The 21,793-nt window shown below is 35.6% G+C and overlaps 1 protein-coding gene across 1 annotated transcript; it reads right to left on the reverse strand.

The window, feature by feature from the left end:
- Nucleotides 1-1,045: 1,045 nt before the first annotated feature.
- Nucleotides 1,046-21,188, reverse strand: LOC140137876 (divergent protein kinase domain 1A-like). The gene is given in 7 exon segments (XM_072159680.1): nt 1,046-2,328; nt 2,331-2,393; nt 2,396-2,666; nt 7,151-7,258; nt 7,805-7,939; nt 20,333-20,417; nt 21,034-21,188. Coding segments are annotated over 6 exon segments (1,299 nt in total). The 5' UTR covers nt 20,411-20,417; nt 21,034-21,188; the 3' UTR covers nt 1,046-1,684.
- Nucleotides 21,189-21,793: the final 605 nt, after the last annotated feature.

Consider the following 21,793-nt stretch of genomic DNA (forward strand, 5'->3'; position numbering starts at 1 on the left):
AGCGCAAGTTGAGTTCAAAAACGCTGATTTTTAAATTCAAACTTGTCACATCATAAACTATTTTTTATCAATATATACAAGTGTTAAAAACTTAACATGCACATTTCATTAAATTTGACACAACAAACAGTGATATTGACCGACTGGCTGACAACTTCAGAATACCCTCTACAGGAGATGTTACTGATGAATTAGTCTTTCTTGGAATAAATGTTGGTATTTATACAGCGCCTTTCACATGTCCACATGTACCAAAGCGCTATTTATTCCGCTGTCGTTAGAATATGTCAGCTGCCATACCTTTGGGGCGGCGCTCAATGGACAACATTCATGACAGCTCCCCATTTCACCTCTGGGTAGAGAGAGACAAGTAAGGTAAAGCGCCTTGCCCAAGAACACAACATGATGGCACCGCCAGGGCTCCAACTACAATGTGCAATATGCTCATTTCCCACAGAATTAGAGACGGAGAACCAGGACTCCCTATACTGCCACATATAATCACGCAGTCAGCTATAGGGAGAAAATTGAGGGTATTCAGGTACTTGCCAATGGTGTGCGGAGACGAATGAAAACAATTCTGCGTCTCATCTGAAGCATCTTAGTACTCGCGTGCAGCTCGCATTAAGTGCGTCTTTCAAATGCGCCTATCATCCATGTCGCGCTTGCATGACAATGAATGCCTCGAGCGCATTCCGAAGGAAACAGAATACCCCCAATATATGCTCCATGCCTGTATTAAGATAGCGATCGAGTCCCGATTCTCTTTCTCTAATTCTGGGTCACTTCCCCAGATGCGGATCACAGTGCCCATGTAGACAGTTGATATACTTGATGCAGATCACGCATGTCCACATTGGACTATTCCAGTTGAAATCCATACACCCCAATGGAAGACATGCCCTTAATCAGCCACATAGGGAATGTGAATTTTAAACAGGGTTACCAGAATGGGTGATTCCATTTGAAGTCTACACCCCCTGTGTGGGAGATTAAGGTCATGTCTTCCATAAGGGGTGTATGGATTTCAACTGAATTGCTTGATGTTCTTTAATGCAGACCTCAGCTCCTGTGTAGAGACGTCCAATGTGAAGGGTATTCCAAAGTTATCCTGTCTTGGAATTTTAACAGTTTGAAGAGTGGAGTGAAAAAGCAAAAATATGTTACATATCAATATCATTTTATTTATTGTCTTATTTTTCTTAACATTTTGACGAAGTTCTATTTTGTTACATTGATGAATACATTTTACCTTTTCTATATAGTTTTGTCAATCAAAATAGAGATATTTTATTTTCACACTAGCTCAAAATAAGTGCTAACAAGTGCAAAATTTAAAAATATCAGTGATTTTTGTAAAGTTACACTTGCTCAAAATAAGTGCTAACAAGTGCAAAATTTAAAAATATCAGTGATTTTTGTAAAGTGTGATGTGGCCTACAAAGTCAGCATAGCACGCAGTACATTACTGTTTTTAACAGTTACATTACTCTTTCACCCCACTCTTCAAATACTGTTTCAGATAACTTAATTCTTAGTTAAAATATTTGGAAGTTTTCTTAGAAACTCACATGACATTGTTACAAAAAAATATCCAGACATTCCACAATACATACCAACATTATTTTCTTTAAAAATTCATAATAAATAACTCAATTTCATTCCATGATTGGTCACAAATATATTAAGTTTTCTTCTGCTGCATAAACTGCTTAGAATTTGATATCTGTTTCCATAGTAAATCTTTGAGTTCATTGAGTAGTAGAGAATGGTCCATAAGCATGTTGGCACTAGTCTTCTCTAGCGCCACACATTTGTCAAGATCCTTCTTGAGTTGTGTATTTATTGCACTTGGAGCTGATCTGAGCAGGAAATCATACAACATCTCACAGACCCGCTGGAGATTCGGCCGTACCACTTCCCCTGAACAGTGTCCTGTGTCCGAATCGCAGAATGATCGACAGTTAGCGCCGAAAATGCAGTCGCCTGCTGTCCTGCACTGTCGATCCTGCAACACAGCAGTTATGGATTTCTCTGAATGAATGTCTGCCAAATTCAGCACCTTTACATCAAAATTACCATTATAGCCTATGGAAAGTTCATTGACATCACACATTAGAAGATTGCCTGTTGGTCCATCAAATATTTCTTCTACAAATTCTAGTAATCCAACACCAATGTGGGCCTTCTTTGGCCAATCCGGTGCCGCAGCACTATTTATCGAGTTCTTTATTCTCGTTGGGAATAGAAATTCTACAAATGCTGGAAAATCAACACCATACAAACGATAAGATGTCAGCCCATCAGTTACGTATAAATCACCACAAAACCAAGCATTTTAGGGATGTATTCACTATTAGGAAGAACCATTGTTATCAGGAACTCTTCCCTTGCAAAAGCGCCCACATAGATCTTGCTTCAGGCAAAGACACTTTTCTATCATGGTTTATATCGGCGATGTTTACAATTTTAGTTTGAAGCTGTTCATAATTTCCCTCTCCAAGTTTCCGATTCAGATATGCTGTGATCATAATTCTAAAATCATCCATAGAGGAGCCTGTTTCAGGCTTTTTGTATCCGGCATTAGCCAAGTCCATGTGATATTTAAATAGTACTGGATGCCGAGGCTCAGTCTCTGAATCAGTCTCCCAATAACCTTCATAAACCTGTACAGAAAAAGAACAAGAAAGGCTTGTTTAGATATCCCATAATGAATAAACCTGTAGCAAACAACATCTGGTTCAACAGTGGTGCTTTTTGGATCTGCTTTCACATTCTTAGGGATCCCTTTAAATTGAATGGTCTTGTTTCTTCTAATATTGGTTTTTGACTACCTTTTTTTGTTTTGCTGAATGTTACTTAAAACATTAAAGGAAAACAAATTTGCATTTACTTCATACAAATTGAAGAAATTAGACTATTATTCCAGAAATCATTGCTGGCATTCTTTTACTTTTTTTCATTAATTCACACAACCAAAGCTTTGACTTGACTTATAATTTTTTGTGAGAATCTCAAGCATCTTACTTATTTACATAAAAAATAATAGTAAGAAGAGCCATAGGTACCTATCAGGCACCGATATATGACCACACTAAACATTGTGCCTAATTTCAAATTTGGATAAATTTATTCTTAATTGGTGAAACATTTGAAAAAGCTTAATTTGGCAATTCCATTTAAAATCCACACAACCCCCATGGAAGATTTTGCAATTATCTTCCACAGGGAGTATGAATTTCAAATGCAATGAACGCATCAGCAGCTCCATTTGAAACTCGCCTCCCTCAGTGGAAGATTCAGGTTGAATCTTTCTCAGAAGGTGTATGAGATTCAAATGGAGCTGCCTAATGTGTTCATTCCATTTGAAATTCATACTCCCCCTGTGGAATATATTCCCAAAATCTTCCACAGGGGTAGTATGGATTTTAAATGGAATTTTCCCAATTTGTCCTTTTGTGTCAATGTCAATGTGCTTTACTTATTGTCAAACCCAAAGTCCATCAATCATCTTCAGACATGCATCATGGAGATAATCAACAGTAAGGGTATTGAGAAGATAGTCAATAATGTAGACGGTCATCACATAAATTGTTAATAAGCCATCACCAAAAAGCACAGTTTCACTTCAGCGACCACTTTATATGCAGGTATTGCAAACCAAATGGTAGAGGCTGTATTCGTTTTAAGGTGCATTAATATTGCTTCTATATGCAAATTTTACCTAACGTAAAATACTTTCATTAATATAGATCATTTTCCTTTTTCTGACTTCTTATTTTAGCATTTTTTCTTTACAATTTCACTTCTTGAACTACCCAGCAAACACAAAACATTATGGCTAGAACAGGCTCCCAGCAAACGTTCAAATGCACTATGACCTCAATGGTCTCATCCCAATGGCATAGTTCAATAACTGCAATTGAACAATCATAGTGTGAAATTTGACCTCAAGTTGCAGAGTATGAGTTTTTGTACCCAAATTTGCAAAGGCCATTCAATGAATGTACAAATGTATTGGGGTTGAAGAACTGTGCATTGATAGATGAGCATGTTGTGGATCCTAGTGATGTCAGGTTATATAAAAGGTATAAAATGGTTTAATAATATTCAAAAACATTTTTGAAAACTTGCTGCAAAACATATTATTTTAGTTAACAAAATATTTTGCAAAAATGTTTGCCAAAACATATTGTACTAACATAATATTTTGAAAACATTTTAACAATGTTGTTGTAGTGTATTTTCCTATGAAAATGTTTTAAAATGTTTATATGACCCAACAATTAATGTTATTAAGATGTTAAAACATTTGACCCAAACCAAAAAAAAAAAAAAAAAAAAAAAAGAATTTTCAGAAACGTTTTTGTTTTTACTGGGTAGTGATCCATCAACTTGCTCCTACAAAATACACAAACAAAAGAACAAACAAAAGAACTATTTTCATGACCTTTATATAACCCGACATTTAATGTTACTCAAACGATTTGACCCCCCCCCCAAAAAAAGAATATGTTCAAAAATATTTGTTGTGTTTGCTGGGTAGAGATCCATAAACTCGCTCCTACAAAAAACGAATGAACAAATGAATGACTAAACAAATATTACAAAATCTTAGGATGGTCAAATAGTAATAATAAAGGGTCATGGACCCCAAACCCCTTTCAGCCATCTCAAGTGTTTGGAACCATTATCACTTCGTATACAAATCATGAAAGACGGTTTGGCTTTAGCTGGATCATTTCAAACCATTTGCCTAACACAACAACCCTGTAGACATAAAGCATGGTGCATCCATGATGATTGTAAACAAAGATTTCAGCAACAAAACCTTGTATATCACTTGTGCTGCCTGCTGTCATTTTGTATTGGATCATTTTATTTTGTATTGGATCATTTTATTTTGTATTCTATTACTTCCACAACCCATTATTCAAAACTGTGTACTGTGATTTGTTGAAACGTGTCATGTGAAAGACCTTTATTACAATAAAGTGGCCAGGGCAATAAACTTTATGTTTGTCTCGTATAACAGCGCACAGTAAAGCCTGATGCAGTGTAAGCGCCATTACACATTCTACTCAAAGCATTACGATTGGTTACACATTGAATATTTCCGCAATACTTGCTGTCACTTACGCATTGGCTATGTGTACACGCTCCAACTTGTGGTAAATAACTTAAAATATTTGGGACAAAAAGAGGTATTTTCTCTTTAAATTGCACTATTTTGTGGTAATAGAAGAGAAATAAAGGGTGCAGCATTATCCTTTACACCCAAATAATGTGTCCTTGGCAATAAAAAGTTTAAATAATGGGTTCGGCTATTTACATTTTTACTGCCTTGGACACATTATTTGGGTGTAAAGGATAATGCATTACCCTTTATTTCTAAATTTTAGTGTACATGCTTCTTTTTTAATGGACATTTATATGTTTAAATACTGTCTTCACAAGTCCTGAATACAGTCAGTGCTCCTCCTTAATTAGCCATTAAAAAAAGGTTACCTCTTTACATAAAATACACAAATACACAAGGCAGCCATTTTGGATATATCAAGTTTTGTATTTGAATTCTTCAAATCTCTCTTTCCATTCTAGATTAAACTAGCCTGAGGTTGTCAATGAAAATAAATGAGAAAAAAGGACATCTTTTGACAAAAAAATAGTGATAAGAGCTCAAACTTGGATGCCACATACATATGTTGGTGCTCTAAGTATTGTGCACTGTATTTATTATTTCCTTTTATTCAACCAAACAAAACCCCTGTTTTATCAAGCATAGTCACCAATGGGTAAATTACCAAGGGGTAAAATGACCATTTTGGTGAGTTCAATTTGGCTTACAAACTGAGTAACATTTGATATGGGTCAAGATGGTGTTTCCCTTGAGGGGAGGGAAATCCTCTAGTGGTCTTATTCTCTCACTGTCTTATTGACAACCATGTGTCATGTGACTACCACGAGGGTAAAATCAGTAAGATTACTTCTTGTTTCTTATTCAACATAAACAAAATGTGGGTCATAGGTTTCTTGAGTATAAGTAGGGTGTAGGTTTTCTACTATGATTACCTCTCACATTGTCAAGTGCAAAAATGCTGGGTGTAGGGAAAGCAAATTTATTATATACATGTCCACACTTTTTGCTACTGTTCTGTATATTATATTTATAGCATCATTCATCATTAACCATTGGAAGGTAGGAGAGGGAAGAGGAGTGAGTATGAGAGAGAGTGGGTATGTGTGAAAGAAAGTACGTAAGGCCTCGTATCCATAGGCTGATCCCTTGTGGCGTGTGCCCTTGTTCTGTGTTTACTTTTTCCCATGTGACCTGCCACACAGACAACGAACCTTTGTTTTGCTTAGTGGCCGTATCCATAGGTTGTCTGTGTGGCAGGTCACATGGGAAAAAGTAAACAAGGAAAAGGGCACACGCCACAAGGGAACAGCCTATGGATACGAGGCCTAAGAGGAGAGTGCAGCATGTGTGAGAAAGAAAGAGAGAGTGGGAAAGAGAAAGGGGGAGAAAGAGGGAGAATAGGGAGATAGAGCAAAGACAAATGAAAGATGGAGCAATAAAATGAGCCTCAGATAAAAAGATAGCAGCCATGGACGCAGAAGTCCGGTAGCTCCAGGATTCCATTCTCTGGAGAGGTGCAAGCCTGAAGGGGGTGGGAATCAAACAAATGGTAAAAAATTGCCAACAGTAGAAATTTCAGTTGAATGAACACAGCTTTCAACAGCTGTACACGATCCTATATCGTGTATTTCAAACTACAACGCGAACGCACCACCTTGAATACAATAATTAAAATACTAACCAATCACAAGTGAGTTGGCATGGTTGGATTCAATTCCGTGTTATGCGCACACAGTCGCACACATTGGCGTACATCGCGCAGTGTATGCAAAAATTTGTCACGCTATATTAGACTTTGTTCATTCAATTGACATTTCTACTGTAGTTTCTAGTAGGGTCCTTTTCTACCTTTTTGGCTGTTATATTTATACAAACAGAATAAAAACCAACCATTTATTCTATTTTTGTATGTGGAAATGACCCCTGCATCGACTAGTGGATAGTGCAAGACAGACAATCAGACAGCATGACAGACAGAAGACAGACAGACAGACAGACAAGTATTCTCACCTGATTTTCAGCATCTTTTGATAGGCACCTTGTGAGTTGTAGCTTGTTTTCTTGGCATAGTTCCTGGCATACTGGACCACCTATGACACCACGCTCATAATTCTGACACTAGGATAACATGGTATATAAATGACAAGTGTTACTTTGTGACCGTTATTAAACTCATTGATTCAACTTGGTATTTGAGTAAGGACCCCCATCCCAAAAAAGGTTTGTCTCATATGTGTGAAAGCCATCCTCCAGATGTTTTATTACAGGTGTTATTTTTTTAATTTCTTGACAAAAATCTTTTTTTTTTCATAAAAATAGTTTCATTTAAACAGCAACATCACATTAAGTTTTTACTCAAGAGAATGGATTTTGTTTTTCCTTTAAATTGCACATTTCATTACTTACTAAAATAAAATATAGTTTTTATCAAACTTGGTTCTGTCAATGGGCAGTAATGATTTGTCATACGTTAATTTCACTACAAATCTTGATGCAAACTTATGGCTAGGTTATGTGATACCACATTTCTTCTTTGCAATCAGCTTATAAATTAAATTGCCATTCAGATCTGTGCTGTAACATTTAAATACACTCACATGATACATTGGCAAAATAATTTGGGCCTGTGGTTAGGTACCAACTATTTAGCCTAGTTATACTTACAATATATGATTTAATCTGTTGTCCTCTGCATATTTGACTGCCCTGTCCACTGTATGTGAGGTAGACTACCCAACTGGCAAGAAACAGTAGCAACCACAATATCAAGAGATGTCTTACACGCATGCTGTTACGACCCTGCAGAAGAAAAATTAAAGACCAAAGTGAAGTTAATATTGCACCACACAAATGATATATATACAGTTACCACATCCACTGAAATCAAAATGTAAAAAGGTCCATTACAAAGAGCAAAACAAGTTGTTGTAAAAATACCTTATTTGTAGAGATTTAATTTCAAGAGAAGCTGTGGTGGCAAATCTGGGCAAGTAACATGGAATCTCTACTTTTGTAAAATCAAGTCCACACAATTCTTGTAGTTAGTAACTCAAGTCCCATTAAAGTAGCATTACAGTAAGTGATGTACTTATTATATCGTAGCTTAAAGGATACGGTGATAATCTTACAAATCAAGACTGTTGAAGGTAAACTATGACTTTGAAGCCAGAGTGAGAAAAGCAAAGGGATGATGAGGGGAAGGAAGGATAAGGATGATGGGAAGGGAGACAAAAGGGAAATATTGAGGAACAAACAGGAAGGAAGGAAGGAAGGAGGAGGTAGGTTTTCTGTGAATACAGGAAATATGTACTTCATACCAACATTTTCAATATAGATGGGAAGAGAATTAAACATAGACATCCAAACAACAAGTGACAGGATATTACTGATTCATAACCTCCGCGTATTACGCCATATGTGCGTCCCAATCAAATTGGTAGTTAGATGATATACGCACACCGGCGCTGAGGTTATTGATATCCATCAATGACCTCCGAGTATGCTTACACGGTACAATGACTTCCGCGTGTGCGCACCTGTTGCGCCAGAATACTTCACGCGCACGCAACTACCATATTTGCACATGGCGTGATTGCGCAGTGCTGTAATTGGTAAGTCCGTTATAGCCTGTTCGACTTTTTGAAGGGCGAAATATAAGTTTCTATAAAAATTGTTTAATTCAACAAATTTCGGAGAATAAAATCTTGAGAATTGGTTGAGTGATGAGTTAAAAATGACGGTTATGAATTCGGTTAATAACTTTGCATCAGTTATATGTCGGGCATTGCTTTGGACCTTGGAATATCGGGATATTCCTCGGTTCCAAAGGCAAAATGTTTAGATTTTTCACAATGCCCTCCAAATAACTAATGTGCAGTTATTAACCTATAATTATAACACACTGAATCAAAATTTAAACCTCAATTCTAAAGACATAAGGAAATGGTTAAAAAATAAATGTTTGTTTCCAAGTACAAACACTGACACGGTTTTGTCTTATTTTATGGTACACAATATGCGTCAAATCTCAAATATTTACCGTAAAATCATTGCACAAATAGGTTAGGTACAAAAATTTAAGATTGATTTTCAGTATACAAGCATCTTGGTGAAATGTATTGTTATATTTGGGTTTCTCTTATAAAAACAGATGATACAATTGCTCCCAAAATATAAAATTTGTGTGCCATATAGGAAATAAGGTTTTTTTAGCCACATATGTGTTACTGAACCTTTTCCATCTACTTGTTTGATTTCCATTAACAGAATTCTCAGTCCTCAATTATGGGCTGAAAGCCAATTAAGCTCTCCAAGCCTCTCTATAATATAATAATGTAAATCACTTTCATAGATTCTTAAGTAAATTATTCAGTAAATTGTTCTACATCCAATTCAAACTGATGACACTGTAATTAGCTGGTAGAACTATATCAGACATTTCAGCTAGGTCAAGGTCATTTGCAATATTATTTAGAGTTCAAGATTATCATACATGATTAATATCAATTTAATCAATTTCACTATAAAAACAAAGCATAGGTTTTTAATTGCAATTAAAGACTAATTAGCATTCCTTTCTATGCATATTTACCGGGCATATTTATGAGGCTCAAAACTGACCAATTCCAATGGCACACAACAAATGATATATCTTGGAATACAATAAATACAGGATAATCAGAAAGGATCATTACATCACAATTAATTGTCTGATATTATGGCCACTTCAGAGCACATCTTACGACCCATACATAATATACCTACAAAATTAAATGTGAATTTTACTGTTGTTACACTACAGATAAAAGCCTATAGAGTAAAGTGAAAACTAGAACAAAATATAAATTAATCTGAAATTAAGTCCATTACAGTTCACGAGTACATCCCATGCAGCAGTATTCATGTATTTAACCAGAGAAGATGATTTCTTCTCATCTTGTCGGATTTAGCTAATAATTCTACTACTGTTTATGCTATAGTGTAAAAGCTTTTAGAGCTTATTTCTTTAGTGAAAATTCTTTTACAAAATAGTGTTCTGAAAAAACTGATTTGTGGGAGGTGTATTTATAAGAAATTTTGAAATTTAAAAATCTATTAAATTTCTTACAAATTTTCCTTTGCCTTTGCCCTATATGTATGCAACCAAAATCTCAGAGATGAATATTTGCACATAGCATGAGCACAGAAACTTAAGAACTGTTCTGGAAAAAGGACAAGGTTACTGCATTCATGAAAAGTAGAATCAACTAAAAAAAATTGAAGATGGGGAAAGAAGCCTAACTGTAACCAGAAATGAGTCTCATAACGAAGTGGACCAATTGACCATTTCGAATGAATTCCTCCAATAAGATGGACAAATATCAAATTGTGAGAGAAATCAATTTTGGTTTTGACAAGGAAAATTAAGAATGGTACTCCTCTCTCCTGACAAAGTTGGCAATCAACACAAATCCTACATCTTCACAACATATTAGAATGGTTAATTCAACCCTTAAGCCGTAGTTGTACAATGTCTTGTACATTTTTTCTTCACTTTGATCTTTACAAAATTGGCAAGCCTTCTTGCTTAATGATATGGTACAGCATGTGTGCAATTTATAACAGCCGGCAATATGCAGTATAGGCCTACACAATGTACATTCCTTTCTTTGTATGCCTGTGATCTAGTTTAATATCTATAATAAATTACTGAGTTTGGCGACTTGGTAAGGCTAAAAACTTCTACGTTTTACATTATTTCAGAAAACGAATTTTTGCGTTGCGTAGAGTAAAGTTGTCCGCACCCCAATAAAACGTCCAATTTTGTTTTTGTTTACGTTAAGGGTGTCAAATTATGTTAATTAGTTTCAAAGCCACTACCAGAGCACCTCCATGCTAAAACTTTTCAGGCCAACACAATACACTAATGTTGACCAGAGAAGATCCTGTCATCGGTGTGAGGATATTATGCCTGTAGTCTCAACTATTACATGACACAGTAGAAGTATGCCTGTAGTCTCAAACACAGTAGAAACTCAATTAACATCTATTGTTTATTCAACTAATTTATCAACATTAGCATGTATTCTGTGTTTTTATGGAGAACCTATAGTCAACAGTAGAGTGTTTGTTTATTGAATTAGTTTGTAAGTGAAACTTTTGAAGGACAAATTAATCAGGGTTGCCAAAAAAAATCATAACTTTATATGAAATAGAGTGTAAGGAAATGTGAATAAAATTGTTTCAGCTGCACAGTGGTGTAGCCAGGACTTTTTCAGAGAGAGGAGAGAGAGAGAGAGAGAGAGGGGGAGAGAGGGGGGGGGCAAGGCAAATTTCATGGGGGGGTTGTCACAAATGGACTATAAGAGTACGACAAATTTATCCAAAATGGGCTAACAAATAAAAAGTACAACAAATGCATAGAAATCTAAAATATCAGATCAGCCAGCAGGCCACAGGGGCCAAGAGGGATGTGAATAAAATTGTGTTCATCTGCTCAGTGATGTAGCCAGGACTTTTGCAGGAGGCGGGGGCAGCAAGGTACATTTCAAGGTGGGGAACAAACTTGGATGAAAATGATAAAAAAATTAGCTAAAAGAGGTACAACAAATTTGTCCAAAATGGGGTAAAAAGTACTGTAGAAACAAATGCATAAAAATCTTAAACAGCAGAGCGGCCAGCATCCCACAGGGGCAAGACTTCTCATGGAGTCACGGTGGATATGATATGGTGGCAAGAAGACTTGCTTCGATCATGATCTATTGCAATTTCAAGCCATTGATTTATATGGAAAAGATACTAAATATTATACTTCTAAGTTCTAAATGATAATCTCCTCTCATACCATTAATCACATTAAATAAAACATTTACATGTACACAAAATATAACAAAATTTACCAACCGCGAAAGACCCTGGTCGCGAAAGACGGGTGACCGCTAGTATAAATAAACAATGACCAACAAACAATGTATGCCTATTTGCTACTGATCATAGTATAGACAATCTCTTGCCATCAGATAATGCTTCAGCAGTGACAAGTCTGTTGAATTTTGCATCATTTCACGCATCCCCTTAAGCTTTCCTTACACCTTAATTCAAACCTGACATAACACACACATTATCTGGAACAATAACTCATCGTGCTCATCAGCCACACTAGTGTAGACTACATGCGCAAGCTGATCAAATTAGCCAAGCCCCTATCAATAGAACTTTGTAAAGCAGTGCCGGCATAATGACTGAGCAAGAGACTACTTGATTGTCTTGATTCCCCTTAGTCTAGTCGCATTGATAACCTGTGCTTGCCTGGTCAAAACTAGGCTAAGTGACCATATGACCAACCAATTTTGCTGAGAAATAGATACGTATGACTTGGTATAAAAGATCGCTGCGAGCTAAACTATGCAATATATGGAGCAATCATCATTATTAACATCACCATGGCATAGGCAGAAAACTGGGTTGTCATTTAATACTTGAATATCCCTCTTCTCCATGTAAAATCATACTTTATTATAGCACATGAGTGCTAGGTGGGTATCAGGTTTCTTTTGCTACCAGGTACTAAAGTAGTACTTGGAAAGAGACAAATTGGGAGAGTTATCTCAGTTGGAAATGCAACCAAGTCAAACACAGGACTAAATAGGAGGACTGCATCTTACCAGAGGAGCCAGTTTCATAATTTTGAGGGAAACCAGAAAAAAAAATAAAAACAGTCACACAACCATTTCCTTTCAAAGTTTCCTATTGTATGCAATAAATGTGCCAAACCTCTCTCTCGCAGAATAACCAAATAATAAGCCAACAAAGTACAATAACGGTTTAAGATTTTCATACATTGCCTGAATATAAGAAAGTTCAAGGAGAACCCACCTTTAGCAACTAGCACATAGGTCATAAAGAGTTCTTGAGGCTACATTTTCAATCAAAACCTCATGCTATATTATATAGGCTAACTCACAAGAAGGGTATCATCATCTTTTCAACCACTAGCTCTCAATACCAAACTTGACTGCTTTTATAACACAGTTCTATGGTTCATCACTTCTCCTTTATCGATTCTGTTAATCTTTTCCCTCACTCAGTCACATTCTGGAATATCACACCACACTGATTTATTAGGCTATTCCAGTTGAATCCCTTACACCAATATGGAATACATGACCTTACTCTTCCACACAGGGAGTGTGAATTTCAAAAGGGATTACCTGAACGGGTGACTCCATTTGAGATTTACACCCTGTGTGGGAGATTAAGGTCATGTCTTCCACAGAGGGTGTATAGAGATCAACTGGAATAGCCTGTTTAGCCAATATTGCTTCTTCAGAAGCTAACACAATATACACACACACCACAGCTAGCCAGACAAGAAACTAAAGCCACTCCCTCAACTTATAGCTGTCCTAGTTCCTTTCTTCTCTTACCGTTTTTGACAAGCACTTTAAAAATAACTCGCGGCAAAGCAATTTAACTAATGAAGTTGATGTTACGTTTACACCTACCACACCGTTACTTAACACAATGTACCTGACTCTGATAGGCAGAGTTCATTAGCCTCTATACACTTAATGGATATCTAAGCTGACAATTTGTATTCTGGGTATCTTATACCATCATGCTATTATAGTCAATCTGAAAATTACACACATGATTTGAACTTTGCACTGGCCAGTGAGACATTTTGATAATACGTTAGGCAGAAAAAAAGTTTTGCCTTTGAAACATCTGGACAGAAAGCTATGTGCTATTGCAGTTTTTGTTTATTACGGAAAAAAGCTATGCGCTATATGCAGAATTTCTTTTTTATTGCACTTTTTTTTTGCCGCTTTGCTTACTTCATTTGTCAACTAAAAAAAAGGAGGAAAAAAAGGTGATCGAGTAGGGTTATGATGCAAATCCAATTTTGTATACCTATGCGTGGGTCTCTGAGACACCCCTTTTTTGGCCTTACAAATATTCCTGTTAATATATTATTACCTTTATAGTTATGTATGGGATACATTCAAATCCAGAATCAGATGCAGAATCACACGGTAAGTGTACATTTAAGATTCTTCAAGGAAGCAGTAGTGCTTTGCATATCTTTTACAAAACACAGCACAAGCCTCAGACTTGGTAGGTACAATGTTCCTAACTAAATGAATTATGCTCATGGGTCTGTAGCATCAACTCAATTTGCCCCAAACAATTCAAAAGGTCGAATAGAGCATATCGCTGACTAAACAAAAATTTGAAAGGAACATCATGAAAATTCATGTGATCGCCTTTTTTTGCAAAAACAGGTGCTCTCGTCTACTAACTTGAAAATAGGCTATCCAATCAATAAGGTTTTTAAGTTTGTTTTTTGCAAAAACAGACAAGATTTAAGGGAATACTTAAGATGGGCAAGAGTGCCAGTCATACCATCTTAGTAGGAAGCTGGCTTGATTCATATTTTATAAAAGAAAAATGATTTAGACCTCTAGGCAAAATTGTCTACCTAGTTTACCTCACCCCACCTAGTTTAGGGAGTTCTTATATTTTCAGTTAAAAAGTTTTTCAACAACTTGAACAAATTTGGCACACGTGTTGCTTATAACTAATCATCTATTGGGACCTAACTGGTAATGAAAAAAGAATTGGGAGTCATGTCCAATTTTGAAAATAAGGGCTAAAAAATTTGTTAGCAATTTTCTGGAATTTGGGACAAGCCTAGCCTATGAATGCACAAAAGTACTGATTTCTATTCTCATAAATCACTCATTTATATATATTCTTTAAGACAGTTTTAAACCAGTTTTACACAATACTACAAGCAAATTGATCAACTTTTATTGAAGCACAAAACTTTGTTTTGTTTATTTTCCTATTTTACTTCAACTTCACTTAAGGGGGTACTACACCCCTGTGGTAAATTTGTGACTATTTTTGCATTTTTCTCAAAAAATAATAACACACTGGTAATAAATATTATGTATATTATTGGGGCAAGGAATCCAATTACTACACTGAAATTTCAGTGACTCAAGACAAGCGGTTCAGTATATTATGATAGGAAACAAGGTACATGCTAGCGGTACCTTATTTTTTTTATCATAAATAACAAACCACTTGTCTTGGGTCACTGAAATTCCAGTGTAGTAATTGGATTCCTTGCCCCTATAATATACATAACTTTTTTACCACTGTGTTATTAGTTGTTGAGAAAAATGCAAAAATTTATCGAGGGGTGTAGTACCCCTTAAAGAGACATTCAGAGATCCGTCACTGCCAAACTGATGTCATGTTTTTACACATTCAGATTATATATCAAGAGAGATCAATTTTATATGGAATACAATGGTGGGAGGTGGGCAGGGGCTATTTTAACGTGCCTCACTGTCACGTACGTGCCGAGATAAAATATTCGTACAGTGACAATTAACAATCCGTGTAGATATGCTTTAATAGTAGACAATGGTAGAGCCTTTCTTACGGTCACATTCAGGTAAAAATGTCAATTTTTTTATTTTTGAAACGCACTCTACTTCATCAACACTTTTATCTCATTGCACGAACGTGACAGTGAGGCACGTTAAAATAGCCCATGGAGGGGGGTGATCTCAAAACTGTATGTAGCTAGCCTTTCAGTATCTTTCATTTTTTGTCAAATTTCTGAAAACAAAATGGTTGGAGCATATTCTCCCAATTAATCAACTATTTTTAAGCGATTTAAAAAGTTATACACTTTATGGTCTTTGATGGATATCTGGAAAGTCCCTTTAAATGTTGAAAATCACAGTGAATCAACTCACAAATGTTGGGCAACTTTGACTACTTAGAACTATACGTCTTTCTCCTAATAAAACCAGTTCATGTTTAGTGGCACCAATCATGAATTTCAGCAAATGAAAATATTGATAAAAACAACATTGATATTTTAATTGTCACTAAAGGATGTTGATATCCATGTCAATGATAATTATGGCAATTTCCTAGCTAAAACCAACAACAAATTAGGGTTCCTTGAGGCAATGTTTTGAAATGTTAAAGCAATGTTGATGAAAGCTAGGAGTGTTGTGTCAAGTTTTAATTCAACCAAATTTGTTAAAATCATCTATGTTATTGACCTTATTACAGAATTCTGATAACAAGTGCCAATGCAGATACTGTATGATTCATTTTTTTGGCATAACTACATTTTGAGTACATGTAATATAAGAAACTTTCACATAATTATGTACAAACCATTATTTTTAACTTTTCAATCTGTAATCCATAACTTCATCATTTATAATGTTTTCAAATATGGCAACTTGTGAAAAAACCCTGTTAAATGAAGCAAACTAATTAATTGTAATTTGCTAATTAATATCAATATACATAAGCTTGATCAAAAGTCGTTTACTAACAATTAGCTACTACTTGCTAGAGATCTTCCCAAAATCATTGGTATTTTACTCAAGTCAATGTACTAGCTACTGCAATGAATTGGCAATCTAAAGTTTGCTAATGATGAATGGCAATTTATTATGGCTATCTACTGAAGATAGTCTAATATGTGTGACTTGCATATATCAAACTATCTTCAGTAGATAGCAACTGCAATCAAACAACCAGTGACAGGGAAGGTGGGACAGAAAGAAAACAAAATTAAATGGAAATAAAATAAATAAATCTACTTCCATCTGAGTCAAGTAGTGGATGGGGGGGCAATGCTGAACAGTGAAAATATGATCACTTCTGTAGGCAAAAACTCAAAATCTATTTTGCTGGTACAGTTACATACATATAAGTTTTGACACTATGCATTACCAAATTCTCAATAATGGATTTCCCACCCTCTTCCACTTTTAAATTAACATCAAATCAATCTGGTAACACTACATGATTGGGTATCTGAAGTATTTTGTCTGAAGGTGTTGACATGTGTGAATCCCACCTTATATTTCCCTATTCCCAGTCAAATTAATACATTCATAGCTTGGATTTACTACTGACAGCAATTGATCCAACAGTCCCAATGGTGCATATAGTCAATGCAATACTGGGCTAATAGCCACAGCTCTAACACTACTACACATGTCCATCAAGGGCAGATGAGAAGGAAATTATTTATTTTTAAAAAAGCTGATATCAGTAGCAGATACAATGTGACCACTAAAATACATGTGAAAATGTGAAGTAGACATGATTGGTTTTAATGGGTCATTTTACAAAGTTCTATTTTAAAGAGGAAATTTTCATAGGCTTCTTTGAGATGCAAACAAACCTTTCAAAAAATACATGTGGATTGTATAAGTGTCAGTGGTGGATTTGTCAACTCCCACCTAACCAATGCAAAATTGCCACTGGGACATATGCATGTGGAGCATGCGGGAAATTTGAAATTCCTGCTTTAATTTGGCCCGTTATAAGGTCATATCGGGACATACATTGCTTTGGGGAAACATTAAATATGCTACATGCTTTGGTTAATTTTGATGACAAACTTTACTAGAAGCATTAAAAACATGTTTTTTAACGATTTTGCCCTAGATAGGGAGTAATATGCCCTATACAGAGAAAATGTTGCATTCCTTTAAAAAATGTTAGTGGGCAAAATGGGGCACCCAAAGTTATGATCCCAGAAAGAGGAGTGAGCAGAGCTGTAAAAGAGTGCAAAAAGCGCAAAAAACTGGGGCGCCCCACTTGCAATGTGTCCAAAGTGAAGCATATTATTACTAAATCTTACTGCCATCCTTCAAGGATCTAAGCAGTTAGTAATTCTTTACAACAATAGTACAATGCACCTGAAACTAAAGCTCGATGGATGCCCTATTCTCACTTATGGAGTCTTGTATGTGCAATACATGGTGGCCACAAGATGCTCGATGGCTGCCCTATATGATTCTCAATTATCAAGTCTTGTACGTGCAATCCATGGTGGCCACAAGATTAAGGATAAATAAACATTGGAGGAGAAAATTGAAAACAGAAGTGGGAATTATTTCATTATACCGGCATGATTACGTATGATGATGGTATGGTTTCTATTTTGAGACGAGACAACCGTGTTAGCTTGGATAACTACAGCTGTGAATATGTCGGCTGTCTTCTTGAAACCGGTACAACACATGGATTTCAAGCCCTGTTTATTTTGTTTAGCATTCTAATTTATGTCTTTCAAATACAAAAGAAATCCATATAATTTTCTATTTTAGGAGACAAGCATATTTCATTTGCATGATGACAGCTGTGAAGTGTAAGCTGCCTTCAAGATAAGTGTGGGTATATTGCCAGTGTTTTTCATATCTTACATCGAGGGAGCAAGTAAAAGTATCCCGATATCACGAAATTTCTATAAGCTTCCTTACACTGAGCATGCAAAATTTGACCTTCGAAAATCGCTCAATTTTGAGACTATCACATCAAAATTACTAAGTTTGACTATTTTTTTAAAACTAGTTTTGAGATAATTAAAATTGAAGTAATGGTGATAAAGAAAATCCTAATTACCATATTAAGTGTATCTTCTTGTTCTTCTCAGATAAGGGGAAGGTTTATGCATGTCCACTTACAAATCCAATATGCGTCATAGGTGGTGGAGGGGGGCACGTTCCCTTTATATTTTTTTCATGGGGGACATCTCCCCTAAAATCCTAATAGAAAAAATATTAAAGCAATAATTGTCCTGTGCATCTTCCTTTATTGCTTGAAAAACAGTGTTTTTGGCTAAAATTGTCTGAAATTAACACATTTTTGCACATGTGCAAATATCCCTGTCATATTGGCACAAAATATGCTTGTTTCCTCTAAAGTTTCAATGCTTCCACTGCCACTTACACACATACAAGGGTGACTTATCAGGATGCTTTTGGTGCAAACACTTAAAGAAAAGGCACTGATGTCACTACCACACTCAAGGTGAAACAATGTAGAGCACAGTGTACATTATATCAATCTACCCAATATATATGCTATTATCTGGGTTAAACCACCCCAGTTAAAATGAGGTCAATCCATTCCAATACCTAATATCAACACACACAATTATGTCAAATTGAATAATATGATGCCGGTCCCTGCATAACCTGGTTTTGATCCATCCCCTGTCTTTCCACAATAAGGCTAATAACATGATACTATGCAACCATTATGAATCCATAATCAAATTACCATTTGGTTTCATGTAATCACACAAGTAGCCCTAGTTAGCAATAGGCTATCCACTGATGACTCTAGACAGTGCAGTTTCATATAGGAGTGACCTGCAAGTGAATGTAAGTGTGTCATTCTCTTAGAAGGGTTGAAGCACTGAAGTTATTGTCACCATCAATTTCATAAAAGAGATTCAATCAAATGTATTACAAGTTGCAAAATCCATACCAATATGCATTATGCAACATCACAAAATTCATAGCAAAAAGGATCGCCGTGACTGAAACACTGTTAGATATTTATAGAAGCCCAACCAGAGTAAAGGGCACAGGTGATCAGGTAATCAGGATATGATGGGTTTGTTTAATGGCCTAAGCTAACCTGTTTGGTACCAGTAATGACTTCCTTATATCTTCCTTGCTTCCTGCATGCTCTACTAATGTATAATTGGGGCACATTTCACTTTTTTTTAAAACCTATTGTTATGCCATTCTTTTTCCTTGCATACACAATATAAAGCTGACTTATCTTAATATTATTCTTTAATTCAAATGTATTGGGGAGCTATTGGGAGCTGTTACAATTACTGACTGGGAAAAGTCACATTTCTGTTTGTTGTTGATATAAACTTACTTGCCTCACTATCTCTAAAGTTGTAACTGATAAAATGTCTCTTCAGTTTGTACTCTCTTGAGCATCTACAAATGTATGGTCTCTAACATAACAGTAATGCTGTAATAAATATCTTAACCAACATGCACCCCATCTTCAGTGGTGGTGCCATTCCCCTTCCTTTGTCAAACTTAAACAACATCAGGTGAATTCCCCTTCTTTGGACAACAGATGCTAAATTTGAAACACATGTTTGGATTCCCCCACTTTGCTCCCTCATTGGTGCTGCCACTGCCTGCATTCAAATCTCTTAAACAAAATTTTAGCACATAAAGGAATTCTAAAACCCAAGTCTTAAGTAGATGTTCCTAATTTATTTGTTTCCTAAGTTATCAATATCCAAGCAAGTTATCTACTGAAGAAATTAAATCAGGGCGCTTGCACAGAATATAGTATTCTAACCATTGTACATCATACTCTTCAAAATCCTCCAAATCTTACCATTATTTTCAGTAGGAAATGTCTAGTGGTTCCTTTGACTTTCATGCTGTCTAACTGTCTCTCTGCTACTACTGGCATTGCTTATCTAATCAAACAGATAATACATACAAAATGTTAAAACTATATCAATTTAAAGATGGTTTGTTAAACTGTTATACAATTTAAATTTGATTAAGATTGGCATATAAGAATCAAGAACACTCATGATCTATTTGCTGCTACCATCAATTATGAACCTCTAAAAAGTACTACTTTTTGTATTGAATTTTTAACCAATTTGAGAAAATATGTGTGTATATGCAAACAGGATCAGATAGAAAGGAGAAACATCTCGCAGGATGAAGGATATTCTTTGCCATGTTTGGGATCTGGAGTATGTGATGTTTTCATCCAGTTAATCATACATATTTGGACAATTTTCCCACTCCAGGATAGAGGAGGGATCATTAACTTTAAAAATGTTGGATCCAATTGGCAAAACTGTCGGGAGAAAAACACAGGTTTCTCTATGGTCTTGAAAAATTAACTCTTAAAAATTCCAGTAACCAAAAACAACCCTCCATACTGCTAACTACATCATGCTGGGTGCTTCCCCTTCAGCAGGTGGGGAAGGGCAAAACATCAGGCACCTCCAATCGAAACCCCCTCAGGGTGTTAAGATTAATACCAACCTCTTGGATAATAGGTTTATATAAACTTACCTTTCCATTTCTCCCTGTCAACTTGTGCTCATAGTTCTAATACACAATGTATCACCTGTCATGGTAGTTATTAGCAGCAGTAGGCATAATATCCTATTTACAGCTTGTAGTATGGAAGTGAAACTGATGAAGACTCGTCAATGGAAAACTGTTAGAAACCTGCAGAAAACACACAAACAAGAAAAAGAAAGAGTGAATTTATTGCATATTTGTCTATGAATTAAGTTCCCAGATTTATCCAAGAATTCAAGATGTTGTCAGAAAAATGCTGAAAAAATCCCTCAAAACCTTAAGGAAGCTTAAGAGCTGAGCCAAGAAGCACCTTGGAAAGATTTAATAAATAAATAAAAACCTGATTCCCAACTAAGTTAAGACTTACAAAGAGCTGAATGACAAAGTCATGTTTTAATTTATTCACTGAACCATAAAAACTGTTTTTGAATGTGTAACACCTAAATCAGGAAAAGCTTAGATTAAATTAAATTAAAGTATGCTTCTTTTTGATTAAATTACTCACTTAATGGGAAAAAAATAGAAACACAAATTGAAGCATAAAAAGCCTATGTAGAAAAATGCATAAAAAGTAGCAACAAAACCCCACTCACTTGATGCGTAACTAATCAGTCTATGTTCCAAACTTTAAAACAAGAGAAATGATCAAGCCGTTTTTGGATTATACTAAAATGTCTTAGGGAGGACTTACTTTGGAACCGTTTAGTTCTGAATGAGGGAAAAAATTTACATGTATCTTGTGTGTAAG

This window comes from Amphiura filiformis, chromosome 17 (genome assembly GCF_039555335.1).
Source record: "Amphiura filiformis chromosome 17, Afil_fr2py, whole genome shotgun sequence".
In the NCBI taxonomy this organism is placed as follows: Eukaryota; Metazoa; Echinodermata; class Ophiuroidea; order Amphilepidida; family Amphiuridae; genus Amphiura; species Amphiura filiformis.